The following is a 17,440-nucleotide window of genomic DNA, read 5'->3' as shown; positions in this document are numbered from 1 at the left end:
TCTCAATGATCAGTTGCAGGGATGTCTCTAGCTGTGAAAACATACCTGATGTTTTCAGAGGCTGGCTGGCTGAAATGAAGATAAGACTCTACTTGTATGCTGTGTTGTTAGTTTGTTTTTCTTTTCCTGAAAAAAATATGAAAAGTTTATATTCACTTCTGTTACTAACTTTTTTTAAAAAAAAAAAAAAAAAAATTCCTAAATTGAAGTTAAGTAGCCTATATAGACATTTTAAGGCTCTTTTCAGTTTTATCTTGTGGTTTCAACTGTATCTTAAAATAGTGTTGCTTGACAAAATTGCCAGCCTTTGAAGTGCTTACCGTGTCAGTTAGGTTTCTTTCTTCTGCTTAAGTGAAAGAGCAGGTGCTAGGGCTTATTGGCACTAACAGAGGCACTGTATAGTGCCGTGAGTCTCATCTAAGTGAGACTTATCACACCTAACTTCAGGTATTCACAACTGTGAGTGCTTATGTGCGAGTCAGGTGTCTAGACTTCCACTACGATCTGCAGAAATCTAGTCAATACAGGCTGTGGAGAACCAGGTGATTTGTCTCCTTCTACTGTATATTCCTAAATTTAATCATTCTAGTCTCCATAGCTTCTATTCACAAAATTTCCATTGGCTGTAATGGGAACTTAGATGTCTGCCTCCCACGCAGACTTTATAGTCAATGGAGAGAAATCTGTAGATTGAGGGTTGTTGTTATGTGACCTACATTAGACATTTGCTTTAGGGTGACATAAATCATGTTTTTAAAAGGGCTGTTTCTTTCCATCAACTGTTTCTCAAGTTTAGATGACTACTTCATTTATAGACAGCCTTACTTATACATGCCCATATTTTAAGGTGAAATGAGTCCCACCATTAATTTTATTTTGCATTGCTGAATGTCAGTAATTGTCAACTTTATTGCAAACTTGCTTTATCCAATGTGTGTGTCCCAGATTAACTTAGCACATCATCGTTAATCATCATTTGACTAAATAAATGGTGATGTTACATATATGTTTCATTGAGTACACGTTCTCAACAAATGGTCACAGAGTCAAACTATCGCAAATATTCGCATAAATGACTGCATGTGACAGAGAATGTGTGCAGCTGTTGGAGTTTTGGGGGAAGAGTATCCAGGCACAGGACATTCCTATGCATTTTTAGTGATAGCATAATGTGAACTGTGAATTGCAAATATTGAACATGCAGAAGGAAAAAAAGATAGTTTATATATAACCTACTGTTGAAAAACATTTACCCAAATCACACACTGAAGAATTCTGAGATAGTGGATTAATAAATTTTGAGGGTTTGGCGTTTTTTTCCTCAGTTTGCTGGTAAGCGGCAGATGAGGTCAATACGAGCTGTTAATAGTTTCCTTAACTATAAAGGAACGCAAAACTAAATGTTACTGACCTATTTATCCCACTCCTAAGCTTTTGATGGAGTTGCTCAGACCTAGAGACAAATTCTGAATCATAGGCTCCAGCATATATGTTAAACTCACTGTTGTATGTAACGTACACAAACAACATTTTTCTTTTTCCCCCAGAATCCTGAATGTGCAAATTCCTTGGTAATGAATAATTAGAGCTTGAGCATCTTGGGGCTTTCTGCTAAAAAAATGTGGTTCTGCTTATTCTTGTTGAAAATGACAACAGTTTATACTGCCATGTCTTTTTTTTTGGTAGAAAATGAGTTACTGAAGTAGTAGAGTCAGTTTTCACTGCAAGAGAGTACAAAGTGATGGAAAATTGTTAGAAGGGCAAGAAGACAGTGGATTTTGGATGACTGGTGTAAAAAATGAGGAAATACTGTAACAGATGGATTTGTTTGTCCAGGACAGTCAGTAGTTGGAACAAGAGCCACACAGCCACATCCATAAAATATTAGTGTACACCTTCAAGGTCATCTGTTTTCTGAGTATCTGTCGTGGCTTTACTTTATCTGAAATAACAACTTTGTCCCTTTAAGAGACCCAGTAACACTTGCTGGTGACCCAAATCCATTAGACCTATGTAGATGGTCCTTACTAAGCAGCATATGCTATGGCAAAATTTATTGGATAGCATGCTCAAAAAAATCAGGAATCTTAGGTTTGTACAAAAAAAATGAAAAAACTCGGTAAGAGTTGGGACCCTCCCACATATCTGAATGACTTCTTGTGATAATGACAGCTCAGTAATAAAATATTCCTGCTTCGCTCGAGGACTTAGTAGGCCTCTGAATCAGCTTGCAGCCCACTGGGAAACCCATCAAAGATTATGATAACTAAAAACACCCTTTAAAAGATAAAGTAATAACATAATGAAAACAGTACAGTTCTTTATACCTAGAATTAATGTTTTAGCTTTTATTTTACCCCCAGAAGTGGAGACACTGTGGAAAGTAAAAAGCAAGTTTAGCTCTCTGAAGAGGAGAGAGATGGATCCTAATCAATGCGTAGCTGGAGACTGATAAAAGACTGCCTGCAGAAATGGTTGCCTTCTGTTTGGTTGACTTACTTCTGCCTCAGATGTATAGCCACAACTGTTTTTAATAAGTAGTTGTCAACTTGCTTACGTGCTCACAGTACGATAGTGTGGTTATATTGCATGCATTGTATAAAGGCACTAAATAACGCAAACAAATGCTTCACCCACGCAATTACGGCCTAAAAAAAAAATCTCAGATGTTTAAACACTCTGTGCAGTGGGGCAACTGTTAGCTCTGTGCTTTATGAATAGAGGGAGACCCTTTGGATAAGATATTTCCCTGTACAAACATCTATCTAAATAATGGAAATGAGCGACTTTTGGGGGAGATCTTGTCTTGGTACTAAATAGATTCTTTGCGTCTTTGTTTGCCTCTCCTCACAGGTACTGCAATGAGCATTTGTTGTGCCCCCCTCATGTGTTTTGGACAGGCTGGGGTCCATGGGAGCGCTGCACTGCTCAGTGCGGAGGAGGGATCCAGGCACGGCGCAGAACCTGTGAAAATGGTCCTGATTGTCCTGGCTGCAGCGTGGTAAGTAATTCTCAGCTTTCCCTTCAGCAAATATCTATAGCCTTATGCCGTGGATGTCTATATGTCCATAGGACATCCGTGTATGTCTGTATGCTCTACCCCTAATATGAGTCACCAAAGCGTTTTGTCTCTGTGTTGCTCTTGTGTGCTGAAAGTCACACAGTTTAATTCAACTTTTTCACAATATCGTCTGGAATATGAGCTTCCTGAGGCAAGATTGGTGCAGATGTAGATGTGTTCTTGGCAGGTTTATTGTGGTTTTTATTTTTGTCACCAGAATACATAGGAACTCTAGTTATAAGCCCAGGATCAGGTCCTGTACAGCACAGAAAAAGAGAAGTTTAAAAATCTAGATACATAAGCAGCCAATAAGTGAATACATGGAACCACCAGGAAGTGCTAAAGTAAGCTTGAATAGTGATAATGGTCTTAGCATGGCAGCAACCTAACCACTGTCAGCCTTTGAAGCTGCAGTGATGATTTTGAATGAATAGAAGTGCTTTATGGATACCCAATTTACGAAGAGAAAAATATAGGAAAACATATAGAGGTTTTTTCTTGTATCTGAACACATATAGGTGGTAGGTTTCATGTAATGGGAACATCTGAATGGGACATTGCTTTCTTGAAGGTGAATGAGATGATGCATAGCAGTATATGGGTGAAGAAGAGAAACATAACAGAGACATGTAGAAAGCAAGGTGACACGTTCACTGCAGTGTGCTGGGAAGATGACCTCGACCTGAGTGTTCCTGAATGGATAACGCTGTCAAAGCCAGAGGAAAGAGTATTGTTTAGGACAATGAGAATCTGTAGCAAAGTCTTAGCAAGTATAGGTGAATATCAGAAAATGAACCTTGAGGTGCTGTTTCATGATAATTTGGATTCTAGTGGTGGATTGTCACTGAAGGGGGTATTATGTCTAACGCACAACCTGGGTGAAAATTTGAAGTGGCCAAAACTGCAGAAGAGAGATCCTGCTGGTGAATGGCAGATGGTGGTATTAATCTTTCCAGTGACCAAGAATGAGCATAGCTCAAAGGAAAAAAGAGAGTTTGGTTTTAGCTGTGTTGTGCTTAATGGCCAGGCTGAATGTTGCACACTGAGAAACATGTACTCAATTTTGCTCCAGAATGTTAAAGAGGTAGAAGAAAAATACTTTTTCTTTTTTTTTTTTTTTCACGTTAAATCAATTTTTACATGCCTTCGGTTCAGAGAGTAAGCTTAATTCTGAGGTTTGTCATCAACTCTGGTCTATTTCTTAGACTCGCAGTAATTCAATACTAAAGAAAGGATCCATTTATTACCTTTTTCTAATTTTAATGTTTTGTGCATTTTCCCAGGATTTGTTCTCTTTTTAACATTTATCCTGGTGGTAGAAACTGCATTTTCAGTAGATTGAAAACATCAAATAGCTTTGTTCTTGTCTTCCATTTGAACTTTAAGAATTAACCCAATAACTTAGAATTTATACCAAGTTTTCCAAAATATTTGTCTCTCCCTAATGGTACACAGAAAAGCAGACATGTGGTCTAGATCTGTTGTTAAACCTTCCTGACTAGCATAGGAAAGAGCAAAATCTGAGGGTTTTCTGTCTCTGTCATTGCTGTTTATCCCATACTAATATTTGGGAAAAAAAAAGCAGTATTTTGTTTTGTACAGAATCTCCTCATGTTCTGAAATGAAAAATACATAGCTCTAATTTTCTCAGGAAGCTCCATGAGGAAAGTAAGAAAACCTTCAGTGTGAAAATTTCTTAATTATAACTGATTTGAGATTAATGTTACTGGGTTTTGTAATTTATTAGCAGTCTTAACACGTTGTCTCTGCTGTGTCACAAAAGAGTTACAAGTTCAGCTACGGATATGTTTTTGGGTATTTTTATTAATTAGAAAATTATTGCATTGAGGGTTTCAAAAAAGTGCTTAGGTTTGGAGTACATACTTGTTTTGCTAACGCTAGGCACCAGTGGAAACCAATCTAAAGTATAAATCCTCTATAAAACCTGGTAGGTTTCTTGCAAGAAAAGGACTTAGACAGAACACAGACTTTATACCTAAGTTACAGTGAATTTTTACCTGGAAGTTACCTGTCCCAAGCTGGAAGTTTTGCAGTCATAGTAGGACCTTTTTCTTGTACCTGGAGGAGAAAGTACTTTATTTCTTCTTAGAGTTTGTTTCATTAATGTAGGAAAGAGCAATCTGAAATATTTTTATGTCTTCTTGTACTTGTTGAATGAATGAAATATGTGTATTAATAAAATCCTAATGAATGAGAAACAGGAATATCAAAACTTGTTTATTCGTCAGAGGTTCTTCTGCTTTAGGCAAATGTTTGTATTTATTATTGTAGAGTATGTATCCTTCAAAACAATTCGAATTATGGATTTTTAGTATAGTGAATAAAGGAGAAATTATTGTGCCTTATTACTGCTAATTTCCCATCCTTACGGTTGTAGTGATACTAAACCTAGGTGGTGAAAGATATTTACTGAATTTAATTCAGTTTTAAAACCTTTTATTCTGAGTATCTCAGAGAACTTGGAAAGCTAAATAATCTCAGGAAAAGTTGCAATGAAAGTGATAGTAATCTACCCTGTCTACTGGATATCTGGTGTGGAGTAAAAGATGTTATGAGTCAAACTTTCACCAAGTGAATTAAAGGCATAGCAGAGAATAGACTCAGGGACTTAAAATTCCAAGTTCTGTCTTTCAATCATTATATGAGAGCTTTAATCTAAAAGGAGACTCTCCAGGTTTCTTATTTACCTTCAATGAGTATGAACTTGGAAACTTTCACAGCGTTTGAACGGCATGAGTTGCCATGGGCTTTCTGCAGCTGTGTAGTTCAGAATTTGTCATCTGTAAAGTCAAGACTCATGTTCTTAAAAAGTGGAAAAGAAAAATGTGCAGATAGAGGGCTGTAGAACATATTATTTAAGAAGACAATAAGTATGTTAGGCTTCATTTCATCTTGAAATGAAAAGAAATTTTTGACACATCAGAAGTGTGGGGTGGGCTAAGTGCTGTCTTGGGACGCTTTTCAACTATGCTGATTCTTTGCTTTTAGAACTGTTTTTCAATGGGGGGTTGGGGGAGAAGAACAGCAACAACCGTTTTTATAAGGCTTAAGAAAGGAAGTCTTATAGATTGTTTGCCAGCAGTATCAGGGGACCAGATTTTATGTCATAGGAGAACCTACCTCTTCTGTTTACCAGTCTGCAACCAGGCTGTGAGACTGCATTATAGCCAATTCTCTTTAGCTGTTCTCATTTTGCAGCTTTTACCATGTTCATGGCTGTTATCTGTGTCCACCTAATGATTTACACTGCATAATTTTTCTTTCCCTTTAGTTTGGTTGTATTGCTCCTAGTCTGTAATATTGCAGCAGGTGGTTACTGACTGTGTTTTGCTTTTTACATGTTTCTCATCAGTTGGTTCCTTGGCGTCATCTGTCTTATAGCAGAAATCAACCAAGACACTTGAATGTTTTTTATCAGGACTCAGTAAAGCGATCCCTGCAATTATTGCAAACTTAGCATCTTATAAAAAAAAATGAAAAAAAATATTGATGCATATAAATATTCCAAGCATATAAAAACATGATGGTATTTTAAAGGTGCGCCTCTCACTGAAGTGAACTCAATACATAAAAATAGATGGCCAGAGACTTAGGACTGAAAGCATTTACAATGAATCTAGACAACCATAAATCGTTATGATATAGGAGAATTAGACCACAGGGACTCCTAAAAGTCAAAAAGATGAAGCTTGAAATCAAAACCTGGAGCCTTAAGGACCTGCCAAAGTCTTTATGTTAATCAAAGTTGGTAAGAATGCTTGAAATTGTCTAATAAGACATAGGACTATCACAGCCAAATTTAAGAGCAGCTAAAATCTGGTAATAGGAAGCTTAAGTGGATCACAAAACATGTATTACTCTCATGTATTCAGATGATATATGTGCTAGAGTAGGAACTGTGGAATTCTGTGGACTGTGCTAATATGACTCGGAGGACAGATACCTTCAGATTTTACAGCATACTCAGATAAGTTGTACATTTGCTTCAGAAAATGCTTCTTTTCCCCTGAGAAACATAATCTTCGTTGAATTTGCCTCAGGCTAGTAATAAAAATAACTTCTTAAAAGAATTATTGCTAGAACCAGAAATCTAGTTTGAGGCTCAAGTTGGGTGACATACTTTACGTGAATTTGTCCGTGTTCTCATTTCAGTCATGCTAACATAGGCATTCATTTTAGTTTTTGTAATGGGAGACTGGTAAGGTGTATATACTTTCCATATACCAAAACAAAGCATGTTGGGTTTTGCTGTGGAGTAAAAAAAAGGAGGAATTTTGTTTGTTTCTTAGAAATAGTTGCTAGTATCACATTCATCTTTTTATTATTATTATTATTTCAACATTCCAGATGCGTGCTGAGCACAAAACTTCAGGAAGAAAAACTATCTGTATTCTAAAATCTCTGCTACGACACAAGATGAAAAAAAAAAAAAAGTCTTAGAAAAACAAATGTCAGAAATGTTTCTTTCATTAAGTTTTTAAAGGGAATTTGAAGATGGAAGGTTTTCAGAAGTACTCTGTCCATCAGAAAGAACAAAGTCTGCCTTCAAAATACTTGCTGTGTCACAAAACAAGCTCCAAATGCCCAGTTTAGAGAAAAAGGACCAGTAAGGAACATTGTTGTTATGCTTTATGGTTCTTTTTTAAGTTTCCATTTGACCTTTTTGAGTTAAAGAAAAATAAAATAACGCATCGTCTATTGCAAAACCAGAAAACATATTCTCACAAAACCAGAAAAAATATTCTCACAAGCATGAGGTACAAAAAAATTGTATGACATTTGCCTGCTTCATGTTCATTTTCCTTTCCAGTCCTTTTTTTCTGTCTATAATGTAAACTCAATTATTGAGTATTAGCTAGTTTTTGTATGTTTTAAAAGTTTAGCAAAGTAGAACATGTCTTCTTTTCATGCTGCATACGCTATTGCAATTATAAGTAATGCCAAGTTATTAAAAAGTGTGAAGCAGACAAAAATAAAATAAAAATCACAAGAAATAGTTTCAGAAAATGCTAACACTTATTGATTAATGGTATATGTGGTGCTCAACTTTGTCAGTAAAGTGAGTTATGAACTTGGCACGCATAGTCAAGGTAAACAAAAAATATAGACTGGTTGAACTGATATGTGTATATATCCAAATGTGAGGTGTTTAAGGTATCTTTAGCTACACATCCAATGATCATTTTGCTGTTTGATTTATTTAATTTCAAAAAGAGACTAAACTACAAGTTGTTTGCTTTCTTGCTTAAAACAGAGCAGTGTGAAGCATCCATTTTTTGAGAAGGATGTAATTTTAAAAATAATTTAAAGCTGAGAAATAAATCTTCAGCTGCTGGAAAACTGTCCCTACTCCACTTCAAGCAATGCAGTTCAACCTGTGACAATTGACACAGACTGCAGTCCTCTTCTGAAGTTCTTATAGCAAGCTCTTTCAGGGACTTACGAATGTTTTAAATCTTTTCCTGAATATTAACAATCAGATTGAGAGCTGTGCTTTGGGCTTTACACTTATTTCTGTGCTGTCCTTTGACAATAACCAGGGACAGCATGTCTGATCTAGAATGGCATTTCCAATATTCCTCTTTGTGAATGTTGAATCAGCTTACAACGAATTGTCCCTCTGATTTATTTTGTTCCTTTTAGGTTTAGCCACCTGTAATTAAAATGCTGCAGTGCAAACATAGTAATTGTGTTTACACATTTTAAACCAAAAAGTGTGGTCACGTGTAGACCTGATGGTTAACCAAAGTAGAGTTTTTGTTTCAGTATTCTTTATTTCAGCCTCAGTAAATTGAGGGATAGCTGAAGCCTAAATAAGTGATATGTGCTGTTGCCATTATAGCTTCACTACTGCAGCAACTGTTGAAAAGTGCGAGACAGATTTGTTAGCTGAGCTAATTGGCAGCAGTCTTTAGCCATCCGAGTGCAATTAAATGGAACCCCTTCCAAATTAGTGGTATTTATCTGCCGGCTTTTGTTTTCACTTAGTCTCAGAGCATTATGGTAATTTTTAATTTATTTGGCTGTGGTAGGATTTTGCTTTTTGTTGAAAATAGTCAGGCAGCTCTATTCTTACCCAGGTTATATCACGCTAGGACATAATTAAAAATTTTTTTTGGTCTATTTATTGATGGAGTTATTAAAACTACCTTTTTTTTTTCCTCCTGGGTTGATTCCTTTGTCACTTCCATGTTCAGCTGTTTGCTTAGACAACTTCTGCGCTAATACTACAGCCACCAAATAAAAGGCATTAAGTTATTCAAAGCCTCTGACGTTCATCTTGAACAAACATGTTCAGAAGCCTTCAAAAAGGCAAACATACATTTTCGTTGTGTTTATTTATAACTTATTTTGTATATTCAGGATGTTGTGACTCAGTCTGTTGCAGCATTCTGAAAGTATAATATTTAGGCCAGAATACTCCAGTAGATGGGATTGTGTTATTCATGTCTGAGAATATAAGAACATACAAACGCTGAGCTCATTTACCAGCATAGAGTGATTTGTCCTTGCAGCTTGAAGGGCAGGATGTAGTTTCACAGTCCCCATATGAAGACTCCTTGTGGTACTTGAAAACAGCATCACATAGCATATTTCTTTTCTGCCAGAGAAATGCATCTGAAAGTAAAATTATTAATCCTGCAGATTCCAGAATAGAGGTTTTCACATTCAACAATACTTGTTACATCATCTGAAACATCAGAAAGGTGAATGAATTTGCAGTTGTAAAAATAGGCCTTTCAGTTTACATTGTGTTACTTATAACAATGTCTAGCATGAGAGATCATTGAAGCATTTACTACTCTGTGAAGATAAAGGAGTTGATTTATCTTTCATTTGAAATTGGTGAAGCCCCTATGCAGACTGGGAATGGTCCAGAAATAGGTCAGCTCCAAAATGCAGTTCTGGCTTTGCTTTGTCAGAGAGGATCTAGACAAAAGCAGCTGTAGGCTACACCTTTATTTTTCAGCTGATTCAGAGGAAGGACAGACTCACTTGGATCTCTTTGGGCTTTGAATCAATCTCCAGAAGGAAAAGTGGAAAAGAAATGGCAGAGTTTACATGCTAATGCTGCTAGCAGTTTACTTGCATTTAAAATTCAGAGGAGTTGACCGCACAGCTGGCACAAATTTATGAAACCACGTTGGTTCCCTCTAGGATACATAAGAAAACTTGCAAGTTACAGCTTGACATATTAATCTCCAAGTTGTGAACCTTTCTGCAGGACAAGACAGTACTAGGAGATCCTAAGTGCCTTCATAGTCCTTAGCTCAGGGTACGCTCATTGGCAGCAATTTGTGCAGTTCATCCTGCTGTGCAGGTGGCCAGGCATTTCTGTACAACCTGCCAGCTAGGAGGCTGAGAAGCAGGCTGTGTCAGAGATAGTAATTGAACCTCTCATTTCCTTTGTGGGTTAGAGAGGAAAAGGAAACTCAGTCTCTCCCTAGATCCTATGGCACGACAGCTACTTTGCCAGTTACGCAGGCTGGATTGCCAGGTGCCAGGTCAGATATGAGAGTGTTGAGTCGTCAACATGTGCGCTGTGCTCAACGCAAGACTCTTTTGGGTGATCGCTCCTTTACTCACAAACATCTCTGGTTTTAGTACATGAAGTTTATTTATGAAGGTAGTGGCAGATTCCAAGATTCTTTATAGAAGGCCATTTACATGTCGGCCTTTGTGAGGACATTGTATTCAGGTCAGATCTGCAGTGTGGGAGCTTGGATAGTGTGGCTCAGTCAATTTACTGTTCTGATAGTGTCATAACAACATGGAGGTACTGCTTACTAGCAAAAATTTCATTTCCCATGGCTGAGTTTATTCTGTCCCCATCCCAATCAACATAAGCTATATGAAAAACATGAGATTTAGTCAATAGACCCACAGCTCTCAGCATTGCCTGACTTAGCTAAGTCTTTTTACAACCTTGAATGACATTAGCCAGAAGTCCAGAGAGTGTATCTGTCTGTTTCTCTATCTAGAAAACCAAGACCTATAATCCTGCTTTAATGTGAAATGAAGTGTGTTCGCTCTGTTTAAAGCACGGAAAGGGATTCAGTCAGAAGTTTCAAAATTTTTCGGGCAGTTGCTCACAAAACTGGAAGTATACTATATGCTTTCACAGAGGAGCACATAACCTTCTTTGCAAATTCACTAAGCTCCCTATTAAAAATAGTTCATTTGTGTGTCCTACCCCTTATTGAAAAGCTGATCCAGAATCCCCATTCACATATTGAAGCATTTGTGTGAGATTGCTTGGCAGCATGAATATTTTGTTAAAGAGATTTTAAAGTACTTAGAAAAAGAAGTAGTATCAGTGCATATAGTTGTCTTCTGAAATTAAGGGCTAAAAGGATTATTAGACGTATGGTGAAATCTAGCATCAGCAATTTGGTATAAAGTAGAAAAATGATCCGTTACACAGAATGCAAGAAAAAAAAAGCAAACAATGGATTATAGGAATTAATCCATCAAAAACTTTGCTGGGGGTTATATAAATGTAACTTTGAAAAAAGTAAAGAATGAGGTGTCGTTTGGTGTTTTTAGTTAAGGAAATGTTTTCACTTCTTTCTTTTGTTTTCAGAATGATTGGGGTTTTATTTACTGGTTAGTTCTCTAAGTAAACTGAAGAAATATAACAATATGACATGCCCTAACTATAAAGTCAAATCTGACTTTCCACGATAATCCCAAAATGTTAAGAAAAACTAATTTATGTTGCTTTAAACTTCATAGGGAGAATAATATGTATGAACAGAATTCCTGTGTTGTGAGGCAGATAGGGTGAAATGTGGAGAAGAAAGGAAAATTTAGATTATCAGAGCGCAAGATTTTTAAAAAGTATTTGTCTTTGTTAAAGTCACAGAAAGGCTTTCCTCAAAATAGTCAGACAAATAGAGGTGAAAATGGACTATTAATCTTTTGCCTTTGATAAGGTAGGCACCCTTGATTATTTTGGGGAAATTTCTTGATTAATTTAGTTCTTAGAAATGTGTTCTGCATGCAGTACCAGCCTGATACAGAGCATACACTTTCTTAACTCTATACTTACAGTTTCCCTTTTCCCCTGCGATACCCCCTTCAGAGTGTTCTCCTGAAAATAAACAGCATTTTAGATAATACTGTACTTCCCGTGCTGTTAAATATGTTTAACCACACAGGTCCCAGCACAGACGCTGTTGGACACCTTCCGTTGTGAAAACTGACCATTTACTCCTCTCTTTCATTTCCCATCTTTTAAGCAGTTAATTATCTGTGAAAGGATAATAGCTTTTCTCTTGTGGCTGCAAATTTCCTTAAGAGACTTTGAGAGATGTTGTGAAATGTCTTCTCGAAATCAAAGTAAACCATATTGACTTACATCTTGTATTCATATGTTTGTGACTTCTTCAGAGACTCTGATAGGTCTATGGCTTCCTTATGTAAAAAAGCAGGGTATATAATTTTGTTCTCCAGTAGATCATATTTGTTCATGTGGCCACTAATTTCATGCTTTATTATGATTTCCTCTGATTTGCCCAATTCAGATATCATGTTCATTATTTTATAGTTCCCCTGAAATTCCTGAAGTGTCACATTTACCATCTTCCAGGCCTCAAATAGGAACGTAATTTTAAGCAAGAAGCTCTGTGCCACTGGTATCAGTTTACTTATTTCTGTTTCCATAGTTATATTCCTTGGTGACATTTTATCTATTTGCTCCATGATGTCTTCTACTAACAAAGCCTGCTGTGGTCTTGCCATTTCTAAATGCCCCTTGTATGCCTTCATAATATATTGGGCCTATAGACTCCGTAGCAATCTTTCTGTCCCTGATGTGCTTGAAATTGGATTGAGTTTTAGCTTTAATACCTTTCAAAGTTCCTCCTTGAATTCTTTTCTGGCCTCCCTTATTGTGTTTTTATGTTTAATATGACAGATTTCATGATTCTTTTCATCATTTTTTGTTTGTATACGACTTCAGCTTTTTGAAGAGTGACTTCATGCTTTTAATGACCTTTCTCTCCCTACTGTTCAGTGCTGCTGATTTCTTTTTGCCCTTCCTCAGATTTCTTGATTGACAGCAAGCATTTGCTCTCTGCCTCTAATACAGTGCCTGTGATGCGCTTCCCTCCTGTAGCACTCTGCTGGTTCATGTCACTGATCCAGGTCCCTCATCAATAGTTGTACTGAGCTCTTCTATATTCTTTGTTCATTTGTACTGCAGAGAAGAGGTCAGGGACTAGTCCTTTAATACTTTTCTCTTGAGTGCTGTCGGCTCTTCACTGAGCAGAAAGCAGCAAAATACAGTTGTTTTTGACATTGTATTTGTATTTCTTAATCTTGGGCACACAAACCAGGAACCTAGTCTGCTTAGTCAAGGTTAAAAGTGAGTTCCTGCAGGGAACTTTTCAGAACTGGGTAATAGCTATATTACACTTAGGAACCCCTAAACCCCCTCCCCCACACTTGCGCCATGATAAGTTTGTGGTGGCTACAAGAGATCAAGCAAGAGAGCTCCGAATCTGTGATCTTTGAAAGTCATGGAGAAGATACACCATTGGTTTCTGTAGCTCTTCAAAATCATGTTATACTTTGTGTGGAGCCACAAACTGATGCACAAAGTGGTTTTAGTGCCCTATTATCACTGCTAAAACAGGGCCTCATCCAAAAGGCATTGAGGTCAATTTAGTCTTCCTCTGATTCAGGGGCACCGGGTTCTCAGACTTTCTGTCATGCTTTTTAAAAAGGACAAGGACTTGCTCATAAATGGATTCCCAACAATCAAAGAATTGGTTAATATTGCCATCAGAGATATTTTTTATGAATTGGATGCAAGGTTTTGTTGGCTGTTTAATTGTCTTTTTAGGCATCTTATTCTCTCTACATGGTTCAGTGAGTATAACCAAGATTTTTTTTAAAATCTGGCTTAATACAGTAAAATTGTCGCTTACCAAGATCCAGTAAAAAAAGATGTCCTGTGAAGCTTTAAAGTTGCCATATACTTTTAATGAAACAACATTAAAGGCTGTGGGAGTATGAACAGTCCCCAATCAATTCACTTTCCAACTCTGTAAATGCACAAAATCAAGTACTTACTCATTGGAATAAGGAACGTGATTAAAAAAATAAAAAGCTGCAAACCCCACAGCTGGAGCACAGACGCCAACAAATACAACTTTGATGCTTCACAGATGATTTTGAATACAAAGCTGTTCCAATTGATTCCTTCCATACATTTTCCTTGGAAAAATGTTAAGTGCTCTGTGGTTTGTTAGTTGTTTTTTTTAAGTGATGGAGAGATTATACAAGTTCATAAGGAAAGGGTTTTCCTAAATGGATGCATGCTTATTTGATTCCATTAATTAAAGTTAACAAACCATATGTCTGTATATTTTTAAGTGTACAGTACAAACACAGTATAGTTTTCAGGGCTTTTCTGGATGTGAGTTTTGAAAAGTAAATGAGGAGGTAAAAAAAAAAGGTACAGTTATGCTGTGATAGAAAACTCTTGAAGGTTTAACTCTGGAGATTTTATACTATATCAGAAGGGTTTGGGGTTTTTAACCTCAAAAAAGCAGATAGGCCTTTAAAGACCACCTCTAAAACTTTCCAGTCAGTTAGTGTTGAAGTTGCAGAAAGTATGTATCCATATATATAGCTATATATGTGACATATTTGGGATTGTAAATACATATCTTTAAAAGTGTGTATGCTCAGGAAATACATGATAGTTGACTTTCTGCATGCTCAGGAAATACATGATTGTAAGCTTTTAGTAAGAATCAAGAGCACAGCCATATCAGGACTGAAAAACAGACATCTCCGTTCTGGGGAGCAGCTTAACACAAGTTTGTCTGGCAGGCTGCCTGAAGTAAAGGATACCGAAGGAGAACGTTATGAAACAGATTGCAAAATGTTTAAAAGGATTTTTTGAGCTTTGACTTGACTGAATCACTATAATTCATACTGGGGGCAGGCTTTTCTTTGGAGAACACTTATTCATCTAGTTTTCTTGAAAGATATTTTGTTGTGGAGCAGTGATTTAGACAAAGTATGACTTTACCTGTGGCTTAATTCACGATACTCTTCCTATTTCTCTTAGTTTGAATAGTACCAATCATTGCATGAGCTTGGGATTGTTTCATTCATCAAAAGCAGCAAAGCATGAATGACTTCTATGAATTAGTGCCAATAAAATTTGCAGCTTGGTCACCCTTGAATTAGTGCCAATAAAATTTGCATCTCGGTCACCCTAAGTCCTGTACAGTCTCAACTATAGTTGAAAACGTTGCATAACAGGACTTTCAATCATTATATTGGCAGTATACCAGGTTACACAGGCAGATTAGACAAAGGACAGTATTAGGAAACATAACGATTTATCTTGAGAAGCTGTTTCATAATGATACTGTTACTTTCACTTCAGGAACCAAGGAGCAATAACTGTAATGCCTGTTGTAGTGGAGTAGCATCTTCCTGACTTTCTGAATTATTATGTCACCGTTTTCTTACCCTTAAACTGTGTCTGGGGCAGAGCAGTGCACATTCAAGGATTTAAAGTACTGTAATTAATGTTAAAATATTCCAGATTTGAAGGAAAGAATTCTCAACACATTTTTTAAATTCAGATAATTTTTGAAATTACTTCAAAGTTACAAATGAATCTGGAGACTATGTATTTGTGAGGGAGAAGCAAATTATATATCTGATAGTATGTGATGAATGCAGTTTTACCTACGTTAGTGCATCCAACAGCTTCATAGTTCACCGCTTGCTTATTGTCACAGTAAGGTCTTGAACTAAGGAAACTAGAGCTGAATTGTGCTGGGAGTTCTATTACTCTTCTCTTCTTCCCACTACCTAAAATTTTTAACTTCCTGGGCAATTTTTTACATGCTAGGTCTTCACAACATAACAATTGAGGTAAATAATTTCTTCCTTTTCATCAAAAAAAGAAAGCAGAAACCATTTTTCACTCACCACTGCCTAAGCATTTGATGGGATTGGTTTGTACTAAGAAGTGTTGGAGCAGAAATTCCCCTCCCTCATCTTCTATCTAAGGGCTGATAGCTGGCTGGCTGCAGGTGAGGGAGTAGCTCTACCTGATTCAGGCCTCATGCTCGTTCCTTACCTTGTGATTTACAATATTCCCCTTGACTTGGTAGTGATGCCTTTCTGTCACTTTTCTTCACTCTAGCATTGAAATTGCATGCAATGAATGAGAAGTCTGGGTTTGATTCTTTTATTAAAATGGTGTGAAAATGGAAGCTGGAAGCTCTATGGAAAAATTGAATAAATAAATAATTTTAAATTTCAATCTCTGCCTTACAAAAATTCCCACACCTTTATGAAGGTGTCCAAATAGTCTGAAACAAATTTTAATCCTTTAGAGGCGTTCTCTTCATTATTGTCCTATTCTAAAGGGATTTCTATTTTACAGTCCTATCTGCATCCTCCATATTAGATGAGTATAATTAGAGCATAATCACAACTGGGGAGGCCAAGGACGTTCATAAGTCTCTGCTGATATCACATGATAACAAAGACAGCTTAAATATGGAGGACAGTTTCATTACAGAGAAAAAGCCTTCCAAGAGGTCAGGATAATAGTCACTACATCTTACCATTGGTTCTTCCAAAGGCCACCTTTAAGTCTCTGAACTAAACATTTGTTCCATCTTTTCTGGAGACTTAAAACTTTTTTTAATATTGTGCTGAAGAGATTAATTCACAAAGCATATTTCATCTTTAAGTCTTTTTCTGAAACATAAGTACAAACATGCACCATAGTTCTTTTTCTCCTGTAAATTGAAAAGAAGGCTTTGCATTTCTTCATTCTGTATTCTGAGTCCCTTTAAATTTCTTAATAATTGCCTTTGGCAGTGGTGCTCACTACTAGAAATGCATCTGTGGAGAACAGATATCAAACATTTTTAAATCTAATTTTTTTTTTTTGATTTAAAGAAGTGATGAAGTTGCAAACTGAAGCATTCCAATGCACGATCTAATGACAATAACAGAATTGAAGTCACCTATGCAGATTTAAAATACCCTTAACCTTGCAATATTTTATGAAAAATTTGTTACAGTCAAATTAGAGAATAGATTGGACTCCCACCAGTTTGTTAACACTCATAATCCTATTACAGGCAAAAAGAAACACACCATTCATGCAAAGCCAAGAATTTGTTCTTAGTCTAATTGCAGTCTTGATGCTTGTAACAGTCACAACAGCCTTAGCAAGTAGTTTAAATTACATGCAGGTAATATAAACACTCAAACTTCTTAGTCTTCCCCTTTCTCTGGTGTTAGGCTTGCCCTCGCACTGCCCCTCTATGTGTTACGGTTGATAATTTCAAGTCTGGGGGTGAGTTT

The 17,440-nt window shown here is 36.7% G+C and overlaps 1 protein-coding gene across 1 annotated transcript in view; it reads left to right on the top strand.

Moving 5' to 3' along the window:
- The window catches only part of SEMA5A (semaphorin 5A), a 214,324-nt gene that overhangs the window by 144,626 nt on the left and 52,258 nt on the right, over positions 1-17,440 (top strand). The window contains exon 14 of the mRNA XM_086468949.1: positions 2,854-3,001. Within this exon, the coding sequence (XP_086325075.1) occupies positions 2,854-3,001 (148 nt within the window). The remainder of the gene's footprint in view (positions 1-2,853; positions 3,002-17,440) is intronic.

This window comes from Leptosomus discolor, chromosome 8, assembly GCF_034619465.1.
Source record: "Leptosomus discolor isolate bLepDis1 chromosome 8, bLepDis1.hap2, whole genome shotgun sequence".
In the NCBI taxonomy this organism is placed as follows: Eukaryota; Metazoa; Chordata; class Aves; order Leptosomiformes; family Leptosomidae; genus Leptosomus; species Leptosomus discolor.
Note: the sequence above shows the minus strand (reverse complement) of the source record. Positions and strands in the feature narration are given on the sequence as shown.